The following is a 14,104-nucleotide window of genomic DNA, read 5'->3' on the forward strand; positions in this document are numbered from 1 at the left end:
TCTGGAAGAGCTAGATAGAGACAAGACAAACGGGTGGATGGGTGGATGAATGGATGGATGGATGGATGGTTGGTTCGAGATTGATGAAGTCTCGAACAACTGGACGCCATGTCCTGTCTTGTTTTATTATGGAATTACACAGCAGCAGAACTCTATTAAAAAGGAAATGTGATGGACGTTGAGTTTTTTTTCTCTGCTCTGTTCCCTTGCAGGATCATAAAAGACATTTTTCCACGTTATCTTCGAGCTCCCAGTGACTCTGACGCCAAGCCCATTGATCAGCTTTATGAAGGTGAAGTAGTTATTAAAAGTATATTATTGTGCTTAACCTCTTAAGCCCTCTTAAGCCCCCCCAAAAATAGCATAGATCTACAAGCTCACAAAGCGTTGTGTTGCAACGCCATGCGTTGTGAGCTTGTACACTGCCTTTTCTCAAAGAAAGGGACCTCAGTGCTCTGACTTTGGAAGGGCATCGTTAGGCCAACCCAACCCATCGGCTTTGCGGATTGGCCAAGTTTTGGTTGACATTTGTGCCGCTGTACCAATATAGGCAGGTGCAATAGAACCTCATTCTTTTACAGACTACGATTTAATGAGTGAATTCTGTCCATGATGGTGTGTGAAATATTGCGCTGGACAGTGCATATAGAAGGAGGACCAAAGACATCCCTCCATGCTGCTGTGGCAGTTGGAGACAAGGTTTACTCCTTTGGAGGGTTCTGTAACTACATGTACGACACGGAACAGATGGACGTGCATGTCTTCAACACAGTGTCTCTGCGCTGGGTGACGTTGACCACAGTGACAAGTGAAGGAGAACATCCCCTGGAGGTTCCCTCCATGTACGGCCACACAGCCGTGCTGATAGAAGATGTCATAGAAGATGTCATCTACATCTGGGGGGGATTTGTTTCCCCCAGATGGGAGTACTGCAACGTGCTTTACGCATTCGACGTCGACACCCACAGATGGTTCAGCCCCAGTGTTTCTGGGACTGTTCCAGAGGCAAAGGAGAGCCACTCAGCCTGTGTCTTGGGGAAGGTCATGTATATGTTTGGAGGATACAACAACCTGTCTCGGTGGACTAATGACATCTACAAGCTGGACACCGCCACGATGGTCTGGTCTTCCATTAACACCAGAGGCACTCCGGCGCCTGCTTCGTCATGTCACTCTGCCACCATCATCGGGACAAAGATGTTTGTATTTGGGGGCGAAGGGGACCACGGGGAAGATTACATCAGTGTGTTTGACACGGACGCCAACTGCTGGCTGAGCACGCCTTCTGCAAAGCTTCTTCCGGAACGACGCTGGGGTCATTCGGCCTTTGCCTACAACGGAGAGCTGTACATATTTGGTGGCCACAATTTTCCCCTGAAGCCCCGGGCCTTTAATGATCTATGGAAATTCAGTCCAGAGACCTTCTCCTGGAAGACGCTCGAGCCCAAGGGCAAAGGCCCGTGTGGGATCACCGTGATGTGCTGTTGCACGGTCGGAGATCGCATCGTCCTCTTTGGAGGCTACAGATACACAGCTGTTCAAGTGGAGGTCGAAGACGAAGATTATGTGTCTGACCTGTACATCCTAGACTTAAGTCCTAGTCTGAAGACGCTATGCAAGCTAGCGGTTATCCAGTACGGCGTGGAGCAGTCGGGACTCCCACATGACATCAGGTGGGAGCTGGCAGCCATGACTACAGCAACAGAAACAGATGAGACAGCACAAGCACAGGCTCCGGACGATGAAACAGAAGAAAGAGAGGGAAATGATTTCCAAGGTTGAGACCTTTTGTGTGTTTTTGTTCACGTTTTCATGCTTGCATGCATGCGGTTCTTTTTTGTGTGTTACTGTTAACCCTTTTGCACGGTGGCAGAGGGCAATGTCTAATTTATGCGCAATCGTACGACGGTGGCACGTGCCAAAAGACCTTAATTTTTAGGAATTGACTAGTTTTAGTAAATTTTTTATTTAGTTTAAGTTTTTTTGTGAGGAATACCTCGATCTATAGAAGCTCAAACAGGTAGTATGAAATAATGCATAACATCAGATGTGATGATGGAAAAACTAAAACAAAGATGATTTTACACGTAATTCTGTTTCATTTAAGTTTGTTTTACAGTAGTTAGTTTTGCATTAATCGTTAATTTTTGGGGTTTTCATTTTAAGAATACTTCCACTAGGGTTCCGCTAGGGTTCAATAATTTTTTTAAGTTTTAGTTTCAGTCTTAGATAACTGTAATAACCCTGTTATATACGTAACTCTTCTAGACGAGTCGCTGCTGAGCATCAACCTGAACCTGAAGAGAGCTCGCAATGCCTCTGATGACGTCCAGGAGTGGTGGATCGTCAACCAGACCGATCTGGGACGAATCCAGAAGAGGAAACAAAAGAACCTCTATGACCCCGGCCTGGAGCTGTATGTGTTCAGTGACCAGGTCAGCCCGCCCAGCCTGGGCTTCCTGGCTGGATATGGGTGAGTTAGTTAGGTGGTCCCAGAGATAACAATCGTAGCAAGTCTATAGACTATATAGACTCTAATAGAGTCTAATATACTATAGAAGTAATTGAGAAATGTATAACCTATGGTCGAGTAGGACCACTACTGGTTAACAAGAGGTATAGCATGAAGGTCAAAATGTAACTTGTTTCCGTTGTATTCAGTTGTACTCAACTGCAGGGGACCCGGGTTTGTATCCCTAAATGTTACTGATTGCAACTTTAATAAGGTTGAAAATCACTGAGTTAGTTACACCTCTGGCTTCCCAATGAATTGGCAGGCAAGTCACAATGTGTAGTTAGTTGGACATCATATGATAGAATCTGGCTGCTAAATGCTAAATGTTTTAGTCACATTGTCTTCTCGCTCTTTCCAATCAATCTAATCAATCTAATCAATGCAAAATGCTACAAAAAAAACATCTTGAAAAGCCTGTTTGAATGTCAAAACATTTAACCACCGTATTAACTCAACATCCCTCCGTCCCGTGTCTAGGATCATGGGTCTGTACGCCTCGGTGGTGCTGGTCATCGGCAAATTTGTGCGCGAGTTTTTCAGCGGCATCTCCCACACCATCATGTTCGAGGAGCTGCCCAATGTGGACCGCATCCTCAAGCTGTGCACCGACATCTTCCTGGTCCGGGAGACGGGCGAGCTGGACCTGGAGGAGGACATGTACGCCAAGCTCATCTTCCTGTACCGCTCGCCAGAGACCATGATCAAGTGGACCAGGGAGAAGACGCAGTGAACCACGGGGCATCCCGACGCTTTTGTGTGAAGCAACCGGTTCAGAACTGAGTCAGGGGGCTTTCGGCAATCAGCCAGCGCCTCGTTCAGTGACGCTTAAGCGGTGGAGGATGGATCTACGGCGCTGCCGTGGAGCTCTGTTGGTATCAGCGGTGGACGCTGCTGATGTCTTAACAACGCTGAGAAGTGGACCGTTCGGCTAAAGGACTAAACGTTTGTCCTCGTTGATTTGCTTTGTAGCTATCTATGCAGACAGCAGTTGTGGTACAGTGTTAATTAAGGGCTTCCCACCGACATGCATAAGTGCATAATAATGAATAACATAGGAGCACAGACTTGTATTTTGAACATTTTGTCCTTATTAGAACTCTTGGATTGTGGGGTTGTGCAATATAGAGTAGAGGTCGCGTCCTCCGAATCCGGCTGCTTTTGAAAACTGTGGACTTCAGGCCCAGACAGGAAGCCCATACATACCCCACGGCCATTTTTTAAAGTCAGAGGCTACACTATGTGGAGAGAGCCACAACATAAGATGCATCACTAGACAATCTTTACTTGCCTTATTTTGTTTCTATGAAAAAACGAGTTAGTTAACGACTACGTATCTCTCTCAGGAAGAGCTGTTTTCACCATGAAGAGGTTAGATAGACACCCACTGTGTATGTCCACATTTGACACATTATACTCTAATCTGATCGGCCTTGAAGGATCTATGACTATGAATATGAAATGGTAAAAGCTGAGAACTATTTAAATGGCATGAAATGTAAAACGTGGATGTTGTTCGAGAACGCAAGTGAAAGTCGGGGTCTATATTCCCGTTATGTTTACTGACGGCAGCAGCAGCGGCAAGCAGCTCAAGGTTCTATTTTAAGACGGTGGTGAAAACACTTTGGAGAATTTTACAGACAGCGAATGGGATTAATTGATAATCATATTCTGCATCATCTGCAGTCTGACCAGACACTAGCCCAGGGGAGGGCTATTTTTGAATCAGGGTGCATTAACCGGTACACCACTCATCAATCGGGAGCCTCTCACAGTTTTTAGAGTTCAGACGTGGACAATGTGAGAGACCCTTGGCTATTCATTCAGTCAGAGGAGACAGAAATAAAAATACATAGATAAAATAACTCCCATTCAATCATATTACAAGGGTCCTCTCTATGGAAATCCCCCTTTGGTCCAAACTATGCATTAGAAGACATTGTAGCATGAAAGAAAAACGTCATTATTGTCATGAATAATTTTCATTACATGTACATACGATTTTATTGGGAGGGGGTTCGGGTCTTGGAATGAAATGTGAAACTGTACCAGTATATGAAAACGGGGTATGGGATAGAGGTCTGTGTGATCTGAAAATAAAACTTCTGTAATGGTGTCGAGTTTCACATTTAGTCTCTGTTAGAATATGTTTCCTCGTGGAATAGACAAATATGTACTTTTATGATGTGTTTTTTATTCAGGTAGACCAACCGAGATGAAGAGTCTGAAGTTGCTGATAACAAACATATACTTGTGAAAGCAAAAGACAACCAAGAGTCTCATGAAAATCTAATCTTGTGGATCTCTGGCTCGCGGACTTCAACGGGCCAGCCTGTGACATCATGACCTATGACAGTGGTTCTCAAGCTGTGGGTCGGCATGTTTTTTGGGGGATCCCAGATGACAGTGAAGTGACATTTAAGGACTTTTAAGACCTTTTTAATACAATAAAAAAGACCATTACTGCATAAAAAGTAATCAACAAACTATACTATAAAAACTCGTCAAACATGGGCCAAATTGTCAAATAATATAAGAAAGCTCACAATGCCTCGCAACGCGAGGCGTTGTGAGCTTGTAGATCAGCTATTTTCACTATTTATCTGTGGAACCGAGTCAAACAAAATGTAATGCCTCAACTCATACATTCAGGTGCTTATCAGGGTGGGGGGTCCCCAGTTCAAATATGATTATTTTGGGGGGTCACAGCCTGAAAAGGTTGAAAACCACTGTTCTATGATATATGACTTCAAATTTGGCCAAGAGTTCAGCCCGATCAGAGCCAAATTGACTTCCATTATCAAATGAAAGTTAAATATTTCTAAGATGATAAAACATACAGTATGTGAAAAATGTGTGGAGGTACGTCTATGGCCTACTTGCAGTGTGCACAAGAAATATGGCACTGATTGGTCCAGTGGTTTAAATGTGATTAGCTCCGGCCACACAAGAGACAGACAGACAGACAGACAGACCCTCTTCCAGACAGCTCGCCTCTGAGGAACCAAGCCGTAAAAAGGTAATGTCAAGATTCACTTACTGTTGCTTAAAGGAGTAGTTCACCCAAGAAATTACTTATTTTCTATCAATTACACACTCCATGAAGCCTTGAATTCATTGCGATTTTTATGTTTTTGACGCATTCCAGACAATAATTCGATTTTGGCTCAGGAATGCGTCAAAAACAAAAAGATCTCCATGTATTCAAGGCTTTATGGGGTGTTTAATTGATAGAAAATTAACTAACCCTTAGTTTTTCATGTACATGATCCAAATTCACAGTGAATGAACGACAAGATGAAATGGTTTATTGATATTTATTTTCACCAATGGCAACATTTATGTACAAGTCCAATCTTTGAGCTCACTAACGCACTGAAACGTCACAGTTATTGGGGGGTAAAACATCCAGGAAGGCTGCAGCACCGGCGTGCTTTATGACCATGATAAGGACATCGTTTAACAGGGAGAGATCATTAGAAGACAAAGCAATGGCCTCATCAAAAATAAATAAGGTCTTAAGAAGCCCAGAAGCCACTTTATGTCCTTCAAGGAACATTCTGGTACCAACGACTTTCCAGCTGCACTCAGTCTTCGCAAGGACATGTTTGTCGATTCAGTACATGTTCAATAACTGGACATTAGTCTTATAAAGGATCGCACCGGAAAGAAGCACAACAGCAAGAAATATTGTAAACTTCCCTTTAATACCATTCCCTTTATGTGGTCTAATGTATCATTATTTGATTATTTGACTGACAACACAAGTGATCTCCCGGTATAAACAAGTTGCTGGCACACTTACAGTATAAGTTCTACACATGGAAAGACTAAACACCGTAAGGAAGGAATGTTTTTGGAAATTGTCACCAAATTAAAAGAAAGCAAGACATCTGAAGAAATCAAATCGTAATGGCATGTTCCCTCTTTTTAGGTCATTGTCACTATTATGAGTCTTACCGTGGAAGACAGAATATTGAAACCCAGCCATTATTACCAAAGCCTGAATTATATAACGCCAGTGTAGCGCAACCATGCATAACTCAGGCTTTGGTTCAACCACCTACTGTACAAGTTTCCTCATCATGTAGAGTATAGTATCTCAAGACTAAATGTAATAAGTGCTGAACACTAGAGTGCTGTAGTGTCTGAATTAGTAGTTTATTAATCAGTGCTATTCATGAGCTTAGTAGATTTCATTTTAATATGTATTTACACCTTTCTTCCATTCCATATGCACGTGCACAAACAAAGACAAGAACTGATTTTGCATATTGCATTAGTGACGTTTCTTAACTAGCAAGAACCGTAATACTGAATAAATAATTCCTGTACAAATACACACCTATACATCAATTAATTCAGATAAAGATATATTTATTTTTTCCTTTGCCCAATTTTCGAGATAACGCCAGCAAATCTTGGGATTTTCATCCATAAACAATAAACAGCAGAATTTACAAACGCACATTTTTCACAAATGGACATGAAATAAAAGAACATGTACATACAATATATTTTTGATACATTTCTCAACAATGGAAGTTTTTCATACAGTAGCACTGAGGATTCCACTCAAAAACTGTACACAAATTAAAAAGGCTGTTGCTAGTTAGATTCCGTGCAGAGAGTAATAGTCAACTCTGTTTTGTAATACCTAGATAATTTGGGAATTGGTTTGATGTTGTTTTGGTACAGTAAGGATCACGGGGGACCACTCATAACAGGCCACTCATGTTTTTGTACCTGATATGGACCTACTGATGATACACAGAGTTACAGCTCCTCTTGTGGCCAACATGTTTTTAACACAACCCTCCTTCACCTTCATAGTCATCCTCTTCCTCTGCAGGGGCGGCGCCCCCTTGTGGAGCAGCAGCAGCCTTCTTCTTCTTGGCACCTCCTCCGGGTACTCTCAGAGAGATGGCCAGCTTAGCGTACTGTTGAGGAAAGAAAGATTCATACAGTAAAAAATATTGTATACGCAACAAGCCTTTTATTGTATTTCTATTGTGATTGCTGATTTTATTTTAGATTTTACTCTTCAGTTTTGTGTAAAGCACTTAAATGTAACTTGAACTCTAGCGTCCCTATTCTGGGGGTGCAAGGTGCTGCGAGTCACGTTGTGTGCTTGTAGATCTGCTATTTTCAGGCCAAGAGGTTTAGAGGGAAACAATTAGGAGGCCTAGTGTAGTAGAGCCCTGGGGGACCCCAGTAAACTAAATATTCATATAGGGTTTCAGTGGTTAAGTGCTATATAAATAATCTTTATTTTTATATAGAGGAGATACGTCGTCTCTGTCGGTTGGAAACCTCATACATTCAAAACTGTTACTTTTCAGGATTATAATTCAAAAGTAGCAAAAGTAGCAGATCTACAAGCTCAAGATGCGTCGCTTCGCGCCGCATTTCGAGCTTCTGCTACCTTTGATGCTTTTGTGTGACGCTGTATATGATCAGGACATACAGTACATTATTAGTTTTATGACAAAAAGAACAATAACCACAGGCATCAAATGCCACTCACGTCATTGTCCATGTACTTGAGCAGAGGGGAGTTGCATATGCGATGCACCTTGTCCTCGTCCTGCTCGTCGAACCCCTGCAGCAGCGTCTCCATGGCAAGCACATCCTCACTTGTACTGTACCCTGGGAGACTGGAGGAAACGAGGTAGGAGGACTTCCTGTCACCATGCTCATAGTGTTCAGGTTTACACTTCAGATTAAACAGTAATCATCATCACCAGACTTTGGGGGTGCTTCAAACGGCACTGAGCAACTTTCATTGAAATGAATAGCTGGGGGGGCGGGGCAGTCCGCCCTCTAGATATATAACTCTATGGTTCGAACCCACAACCTTCCGCATGAAAGTCGTACGCTCTAACCGCTACACTAGGGTGGCCCTAAACATACGCAACCAAAACACAGGCTACCCCACTTAACAATTAATGAATGGGATCTTACTAATTTTGATTGATTAAATTTTTTATCCACAATGGGCGAATATCAGGGATTTTTTTCTATCCCTCCCCACAGGTCAGAGTGTAGCGCCCGGGATTCGACCCCAGGTGTCCCGCGCGGGAAGACCAAACTTCTTAACCACAAGCTTAGGAGGAGAACTGTGCCCGATTCTAAAAACGCCTTCTAAATCTTCAATCTTCTACGTTTTCAGAAAAACTTCATATATTTATTCAAAAATTACAAAAAAAATATGTTGCTATACCGTACATAGCAACTACCCCAAAAGGTGTTACCGATTGAAAGGTATAGTTACGTATAGGGGTTCCCGGTGCAAATGGGTTAAGAATACCGGTATTTTGATTATCGTGATAATATCGTTAATCGCAATTACTTTTGCCACAATAATCGTGAAATGCAATTTTCATATCGTCCCATCACCATACCACCCTCAGTGCTGCCCAGTGCCCACACCAATGTGAAACATCATGAGAGGACTCGTACCTGTAACCTTCTCTTACACATTTATCTGCAGCCACGAAGTCGTTTCTGTGAAGGTGAATCAGCACCTGGGCAGTTGTTTTCTAAAGGATCAAAGCAGAGAACAAAACCTGAGATTAATAATATTGTGTAAAACTTAAAACCTAAAAAAAAATATGTTTTTTATGTATCTACACAAAGTAAAAAGTTAAAGAAAGACAGAAGAACGATGTAGAATGCCACAGCTTGCGAAGTCACCAGGAGGACATCCTACAATGGTGACAGTTTTAACCAGTGTCTGTGAAATTGAGTCTTACTTAAAGTTTTCATGGCGTATATAAAATACTGTTTATGTACAGTCATTACAGCATATGCAAGAGTAAGACACAATATTCAAGTTATCTTACCTTGAAACACATAGGATAGTTTTCTATCTCTTTGTACATGTTCTTCTCTTTCTGAATAGCAACTGCTGCATCGTCAAGCCTATTTGGAAAAGATGGGGCTAGCATGAGAATGAGGCAGTCTAATGTACTCAATGTCAACCGTGCATAAAACCACTAACCCCAAAACAACATGAGAGACCAGATCAGCCCCAATCATTTCTATCAATAAAAATGCTTTTCTTAGATTGAGGTCCCAGACCTAAAAATCAAACTGGGGGTCCTTGAAATGACAACGGTTGAGAATCACTGCAATAGATCATCCACAGAAAAGAACAAAAGTGCTACTGAGAAACCTATGCAAAATCTTTTTCTTTTTTTCGTTGGATGGTGTCACTTTCCCGCTGATCCCGTTTTTGTTGTTTACCTTTTTAACCTGACTAGAAGTCTGGAAGCTTTGCCCAACAGTTCAGCAGACTGCCGCAGGCGATCTTCATTCTGCAGAAAAACAAACAAACAAACAAACAAACATGGGTGTATTAGATAAACGTGGTCACCACCCCAGTTAGTTCAATCTTTGTTTTCAGCTCGATCTTACCTCAAACACACCAGCTGCTTTCTGATACAGGTCCACAGCTTTGTCCAAGTTGAGAGGTTCTATGAGTCTACACAAAGACAGATTGTATTTTACAAGATAATCATTTAACTTTTATCTGCATCACAACTTTCAATTTCAATGAAAGTCTTGTCACTTAAATGGTGGTGCATGTTTTGCCTTGAGCAAGAATTAACATTGAGTAAAGTGAATTATATTTTCCTTTATTGGGCTAGCTGGTGTGTCCAAATGAAATGAAAGGTCAATAAATAAGACACATACTTCTAGTAAACACTGTCTGGGACTTAAGGCAGCCTTGCACAATCTGAACAGCCATGAACAACACCTACTTTCCAGCCCTATCGAGAGCCATCGCTGCAGTGTCCGGTGTCCCATTCTCCATGTACATCATGCAGGCTTTCTCAATTAACTGAATGGCTTCAGGCATCTTCTTTTGTTCCTGTAACAAAACAAATGTAACAGGAGGTCACTTTCAGTCATAATGCCACAGCATTCCAAGTGGATGACACTTACAGTTCTAGGACAATTACCGTACCTTTAACATCATACCAGCTTGTTCAATTGCCCTGAAAAAGAAGATACTTATGTTTAACTGAATACAAAACACCCCAACACCTAAACAAAACACTATCATCTCTGTATTTGATCGATTGTATTTCATTAAAAATAAACTTACTTTGCTGCATGAAAGAGGCTGTGGATAAAGTTAAGGAAACTAAAGACATGGTGACAGAAATGTTATAATAACAGCGTGATAAAAAAAAACTAAAGCTGCACAAAGGATACGCCTTATTATCCGTGTGATTGTCTGCTTCTTTCAGATAGGCATCCTTCGCCTGGTCGTACTGTTTGGCATTCTTGAAACACACAGCTGGGAACAGTAAAGACAAAATCAAGATAAGACCCAAAAAAGTAATAGTAATAGAGTGGAGGTACACTGTGGTATTACTAGGGTTGGGATCCTTCAGGATTTTAACGATTGCGGTTCCTTAGCGATTCCCTCTTAACGGTCCAATTCCTTAACGGTTCCCTTTACCGATTCCTATAGGGGGTTCCAAATGGACCCTACAGGCCTGTAACTCTGAGAGAGTACAAATGGAACCAAATGGGTCCATTTGGTTCCACTTGTACACTCTCAGAGTTATGGTGGTTCATGAAATGTTTAAGTTTGAGAACCACCGGTATTGTAATAGTATAGCCCATTAAGACCTGGAACTGTGTCATTTTTAGATTTGAGCTAAAAAGCATTATTTTACACTTTGGGCTATTAAAAAATAGCAGATATACAAGCTCATAGCGCGGCACCGAGTGCCGCGCTACGAGCTTGTAGATCTGCTATTTTTGAAAAATCGTGAAAATGTGTGAAAATCTTTGAATATATATATTTTTAAAAAACATTTTTAACTCAAATCTTTGCTTCTGGGGGGTCCCTGGAACAAAATATTTTGATGGGGGTCCGCGGCCAAATACACATAATTTTGGGGGTCCTTGACATGAAAAAGATTGAGCACCACTGATATAGAAACATACGTTTTTCAGAAAACAGTTGAGATTTAGGAGACATGTAGAATCGGCTTCAGGTCTCAAAGGGTTAACAGACGTGAAGTCCACATGATCAGGTCTGACAGTGTGATAAAAAACGGTTCCTGAAACGGTTCCAAATGTGATGGAACCGATTCCGGTTCCTCAATGTTGGATCCGATTCCTCCGGTTCCAGATCCATTCCCAACCCAAGGTATTACCTCACTCTCTCTCTCTGTGAGGTAATACCACTGTACCTCACTCTCTGTGAGGTAACACCACTGTACCTCACTCTCTGTGAGGTAATACCACTGTACCTCACTCTCTGTGAGGTAACACCACTGTACCTCCCTCTCTGTGAGGTAAACACACTGCACCTCACTCTATTGTGAGGTAACAACACTGTACCTCCCTCTCAGTGGTAAAACCACTGCACCTCACTTTCTGTGAGGTAATACCACTGACTGCACCTCACACCTCACTCTGTGAGGTAATACCACTGTACCTCACTCTGTGAGGTAAACACACTGCACCTCACTCTATTGTGAGGTAACACCACTGTACCTCCCTCAGTGGTAAAACCACTGCACCTCACTTTCTGTGAGGTAAGCACACTGCACCTCACTCTATTGTGAGGTAATACCACTGACTGCACCTCACTCTCTGTGAGGTATGATGTAATACCACTGCACCTCACACCTCACTCTGTGAGGTAATAACTCATAAACAAATACATACCACTGCACCTCACTCAATTCAATTCAATTCACTCTCTGAGTGAATACATCTGCACCTCACTCTGTCCACTCCCATATTTTAATCTGAGGCCAATGCCAGCCAGAGGCTGCATATTAAGTATCAGAGTTAATATACCACTGCATCTCACTCTCTGTGGTCGATCTGTGAGGAACACTATCAACTGTATAACACTGCTGACAGTTGTTGTTTATGTCACAAAGCCTTTTAATCAAGACTAAAAATAATAATAATACAACTAAAGTCTATAAATAAAAGTCTGACATAACTCTTACACTGCTGTAGATGTTTAGTAACACAGTATTTATCCATGTCAATGGTGGATCATATCTTACCTGCTTTGCCATACTCTGATGCAGCACTGTCCCAGTCTGGCTTCCACTTTGTGAGACTGGTTTTCAGGCTACAACATCAATAATGACAAACAGTAAATATATACGAACCAATTAATACACAATCCACTTCCACATATACAGTATTTACAACTGAGGCCAATGACTGTCTATTATACAGTAATATACACACATGTACATCACAAGAAAGGCTGGCTTCATGAAGCTATATGTATGTATGGCTAACAGCTCCAGTTGTAGCTAGTAGTAGAACTTCTACATTAGGCCTGTAGGCTACACAAAATCAATAATAATGAATTGCATTTTTTTATTATAATGGCAAACAGTAAATAAATATGAACCAATTAATCCACAATCCACTTCCATATACAGTATTTACAACTGAGGCCAATGACTGTCTATTATCAACACTGCTGTTCAACACAGCAATACACACATGAACATGATGTACATGTTGTGATGTATAGTACATCACAAGAAAGGCTGGCTTTAGGAAGCATATCATCAAAACAGCACTTCTATGGCGTATGTATGGCTAACAGCTCCAGTTCTAGCTAGTAATACAACATCTACATTTATAGGCCTGTACCATAGCCTGTACGTACACTACAGTACTGTATGGATCCTAACAGTTGTAGCTATAAGAGCATATGGCCTGTATGTATTATGGATCTAGCCTTGGATCAAGACTATCATAGATGTATTTTATCGATTTTGATTTTGATATTTGCATATCTATGATATGCAAATATCAAAATTGATCAAATACATCTATGATAGTCTTGATCCAAGGCTAGGCTAGTATGTACATATGGATCCTAAACAGTTGTAGCCAGTAGAACATCTCGTATTTTCCAGAGGTTGGTTTGTCATCATTCATACCATTTCTCAGCTTTAGCGATGTGCTCATGCGCCTCGTTTATCTTCTGTGCAGCCATGCTGTGTCCTTGTGATGTGGATTTATTTTAGGGGTTAGTAATATATTTGTCTTCAGACGGTGGTCACAATAAGCAGCTAGAATAGATGCTGTTGGTTTGTTATCGTCGATGTTGTGGTGGATTACAGGAGATCACAGGTCCTTCCTCCTCCTGCTCGGCCTGTACGTCATCGATCCGAGGAGGTGGGGCTACGGGTGCCGCACAGCACAGCACAGGAGGACGCATAGCCCTGAAACATGACAGTCATGGATTAATTTTAACATAGTATTTGCAGATTTTGCACTTTCTTATTTTTTTAGTTCTTACATCTACATAAATATTCAAATTTCAAATATAAAGTGCTGATTTTATGGCCACAAATGTTACAATTATGTACGGACTCTGAAAAGTACCCCTATCTTCTGTATTGTTTAATAAAAAGCATTTTTAATAGGATTGGTGGCCTTTTTCTCCGTATGCTTTCAACTACGCCATCCTGTCGGTTGGGAGGTGTATTGTACTCTGATACATTATAACTCTAAGAAGAAATGACCACCAATCGGATTAAAATGCTTTTTTATTGAACAATACAGAATATATGAGTACTT

At 41.5% G+C, this 14,104-nt stretch overlaps 3 protein-coding genes across 4 annotated transcripts in view; 2 read left to right on the forward strand and 1 right to left on the reverse strand.

Annotated features, from left to right (window-relative positions):
- piezo2b (piezo-type mechanosensitive ion channel component 2b) overlaps positions 1–4,627 on the forward strand; it is a 143,091-nt gene extending 138,464 nt beyond the window's left edge. For both annotated transcript variants that reach the window (XM_080439410.1, XM_080439411.1), the window contains exons 52-54: positions 213–292; positions 2,269–2,473; positions 2,993–4,627. In XM_080439410.1, the coding sequence (XP_080295536.1) occupies positions 213–292; positions 2,269–2,473; positions 2,993–3,245 (538 nt within the window). In that variant the 3' untranslated portion in view covers positions 3,246–4,627. The remainder of the gene's footprint in view (positions 1–212; positions 293–2,268; positions 2,474–2,992) is intronic.
- On the forward strand, positions 613–1,782 carry LOC308092766 (kelch domain-containing protein 3-like; the record flags this gene model as incomplete). Its single annotated transcript, XM_080438868.1, has 1 exon — positions 613–1,782. One exon carries the CDS (start codon positions 613–615, stop codon positions 1,780–1,782), a length of 1,170 nt encoding a protein of 389 aa, XP_080294994.1.
- Positions 4,628–5,814: 1,187 nt separating the features above from the next.
- napgb (N-ethylmaleimide-sensitive factor attachment protein, gamma b) lies at positions 5,815–13,659 on the reverse strand. The gene is made up of 12 exons (XM_080440498.1): positions 13,462–13,659; positions 12,562–12,629; positions 10,736–10,820; positions 10,626–10,643; positions 10,485–10,515; positions 10,279–10,388; positions 9,932–9,998; positions 9,761–9,831; positions 9,358–9,436; positions 8,975–9,054; positions 8,040–8,169; positions 5,815–7,452 (listed from the first exon to the last, which is right to left on the reverse strand). Exons 1-12 carry the CDS (start codon positions 13,515–13,517, stop codon positions 7,318–7,320), a joined length of 930 nt encoding a protein of 309 aa, XP_080296624.1. The 5' UTR covers positions 13,518–13,659; the 3' UTR covers positions 5,815–7,317.
- Positions 13,660–14,104: the final 445 nt, after the last annotated feature.

The sequence above is a fragment of the Gymnoscopelus braueri genome, assembly GCF_963280865.1.
Source record: "Gymnoscopelus braueri genome assembly, chromosome: 10".
NCBI classification, from domain to species: Eukaryota; Metazoa; Chordata; class Actinopteri; order Myctophiformes; family Myctophidae; genus Gymnoscopelus; species Gymnoscopelus braueri.